This window comes from Pteropus alecto, unplaced genomic scaffold (assembly GCF_000325575.1).
Source record: "Pteropus alecto unplaced genomic scaffold, ASM32557v1 scaffold396, whole genome shotgun sequence".
In the NCBI taxonomy this organism is placed as follows: Eukaryota; Metazoa; Chordata; class Mammalia; order Chiroptera; family Pteropodidae; genus Pteropus; species Pteropus alecto.
The window spans coordinates 641,123-643,769 of NW_006438082.1; the positions used below are offsets into that span (position 1 = coordinate 641,123).

At 56.5% G+C, this 2,647-nt stretch overlaps 1 protein-coding gene across 1 annotated transcript in view; it reads right to left on the reverse strand.

The window, feature by feature from the left end:
* IRAK1 (interleukin 1 receptor associated kinase 1) overlaps window positions 1-784 on the reverse strand; it is a 10,116-nt gene extending 9,332 nt beyond the window's left edge. The window contains exon 1 of the mRNA XM_015592066.1: window positions 743-784. Within this exon, the coding sequence (XP_015447552.1) occupies window positions 743-784 (42 nt within the window). The remainder of the gene's footprint in view (window positions 1-742) is intronic.
* Window positions 785-2,647: the final 1,863 nt, after the last annotated feature.

Genomic DNA, 2,647 nt, shown 5'->3' on the forward strand with positions numbered 1-2,647 from the left:
GGAGGTGGAGCGGCCCGCCTGGGGCTTTGAGGGACATGGAAGACAGCGGTTCCCAGCATCGAGGACGGAGGCTATGGCGAAGGCATGGGCCGTTCCAGAAAGGGCCGGAGCCGGGCCTTGTGACAGTCACTGGGAGGTCCCCTTAAGATGTTTTGGCTTTATTTGGGAGGCAGCGGAGAGTCGTCAGAGATCCCGGCAGGACAGGGTCAGATGTAGGTCACACAAAGGTCCCCCGGGGGACTCGTCAGCTGGCCGTGAGGCTGGGTGCGGGGAGGACGGTTTGGAAGCAGCACGCCGCGCGGGCTCGGAGCGTTTCTGCCCATCTCCTGTGTCCTGGATCGTATCTTTTACGCTCCTTCAGGAACCTGCACCGGCAATGACTTCTCAGCGCTATCTGCCGCTTTTCCTTCTTTGCTGGCTCTGTAGCACGTGCGCTGTGTTTATGTCTCGAGAAACAGGGTTTCGGCCCCCGCTGTCCCTTCTCCCTCGCATTGTCACGTTTCTGGCCGTTTGCACTGCCTCTCCCGCCCTCTTTTCCGAAGCAGTGACCAGGCACCTCGCTCAGTTCCCAGCCTGTCTGACGTCTTGGCCACATCTGTCTGTCTCGCCCGTTCCCACAATGCTCTGCAGCCTCCATTCCTCCACCTGCATCGGCAGTCACGATTTCTCTGTCGACTCCCTGAACATCTCTGGAGTCCATCACCCCCACTACAGGCCCACTGCCCTCACTACTGCCTCTTACCTGGATGAACGCGCTGGCTGCCTGCCGGCTGCCCCGCCTCATCTCTGCCCCATGCTCTTCCTCAGGCACAAGTCAAGCCACATAGCTTTCCTGCTTAAGGCCTTCCTGTGCTTCCCGAAGCCCTGTGATGGGCCCCGGCTCTTCACTTAGGCCCTCACGGCTGTCACGATGTGGCTCCTGTCCTCCGACGCCGTGTCCAGCTCTCTGCACACGTCGGCAGCCTTAAGCCAACCGGAACTCCTCAGGGTCCCGAGATGCGCCAGGCCTTCTGCGGCCATGAGTTTGCACGTGCAGTTTCCTGGCCCTCGTGCCACCGGGTTGAGCTCAAACGGCTCCCTAGGTGGAAGCTAGGGGTGGAAGCTTTCTAGGCTCCCCTGGCAGAGCTGCCTGCAGCCCCTGCGTACCCGGCATCTCTGGTGCATCGTTCTTAAGCCTCCCCCACTAGACCGGGGAAGACCCAGCAGGCAGCACCAGATACCTTCTTCTTCTGCTTCCGGCTCGATGCATGTCCGCAGGGCGGCAGTTCTCCTTCCCTGACCGTCTCCCTTGTCCTCTCCATCCTGACTCCCAAGGGCTCTCCCCGGGCTGTCCTCCTAGGGACTTAGGGCAGTTTCCAGAAATGGGTCTCTCCAATATGGACCTCTATTGGAACTTCCTCCCAGAAGCAGCAGCCACTCCCCGAGAGGGTGGGAAATCACCACGCACACACACACTACGCTCCAAGGGAACGAGCACTTGGTCCTCCTTGCTCACTGCTCGACTGCAGCCCCGCAGACGGGCCCGGCACACGAGAGATGCTCGGTACACGTAGGTCGAATTTCAACCCTTTGTTTTAACGGTCAAGGCCAGGACTTTCGAGTGCACCTTCTAACAGGTGTGTCCACATTTGCGTGTGAAGCTGGACACTGAGCAGCTGTTGTCCCCTCCAGCCCGGCAACAGCCTGGTGGGGATGACGGCGGCGGGGAGGCAGCTCCCGAGAGCTCACGGCCTTACGGGGAAGCCAAGGAGCATAGACAGGGCGTGACACCTGCAAACCCCAGTGACGGCAGCGCCCCCGTTGGGCAGGGAGCCAGTTCAGCAGAGGCTATAGGGGAGGGTCTCAGGTGGTAGGCGCAGGAGGAGCTGGGGGTGGCGGGTGTATTTCCAAAAGCACCTCGGCACGTCCAGACCAAAGAGGTGCCCCAACCATGGCCCTCGGGAACATGGAAGTTATGCCACCGTGCAGAAGGCCTCTTGACCTAGGGCACAGCGGGTAGGTTTGCGCCAGGTCCTTCCCAGCCTGCCGCCCAGAGCTTCCCCACACACGCAGGAGCAGCGCCAAGGGGGTGCGGTGCGTGGAGCGGGCTGCCCTTTCCTCCCACGGCCGTCCTGAAAAGCGGCTGGCTCTCTGTGTTCAGGGACAGCCAGACCAAATCAGAAACCACACCACCATGCTGTCCTGTGAGCTGTCTGATAATGAAAGCCCAGACCTTGAGTCACTTTCACAGAGAGATTTATCGAGAATGCTAACAGCACAGGATACAGTACTTCCCAACAAAAGGTGCAAACGCGTCACTTAGAAAGGCATGCTGAGTAGTCTTTGCTTTCACACGTATTAAAAAACTTACAAAAATAAAATAAAACTGCGTGCTGCCCATCTTTTCAAATAGTAAAAGAACCTTATGAAAAAATCACTTGATTTTACAACAAAAGACACAAACGGACATTTTTATGTAAATTTATAAGGCAAACTCTTTATATAATAAATAGGTTACAGGGATTCAGTGGGGGGTGTTTTTGAAACGTATACAGGTACATTCAGACAGGTTTACTGAAATGGTACAAATTTCCTTAATAAATTGCCTTTTGTTTTTAAATATATCAGTGCTTTCAGTCATTTGGCTATACACAAAGAACCTTTTTTG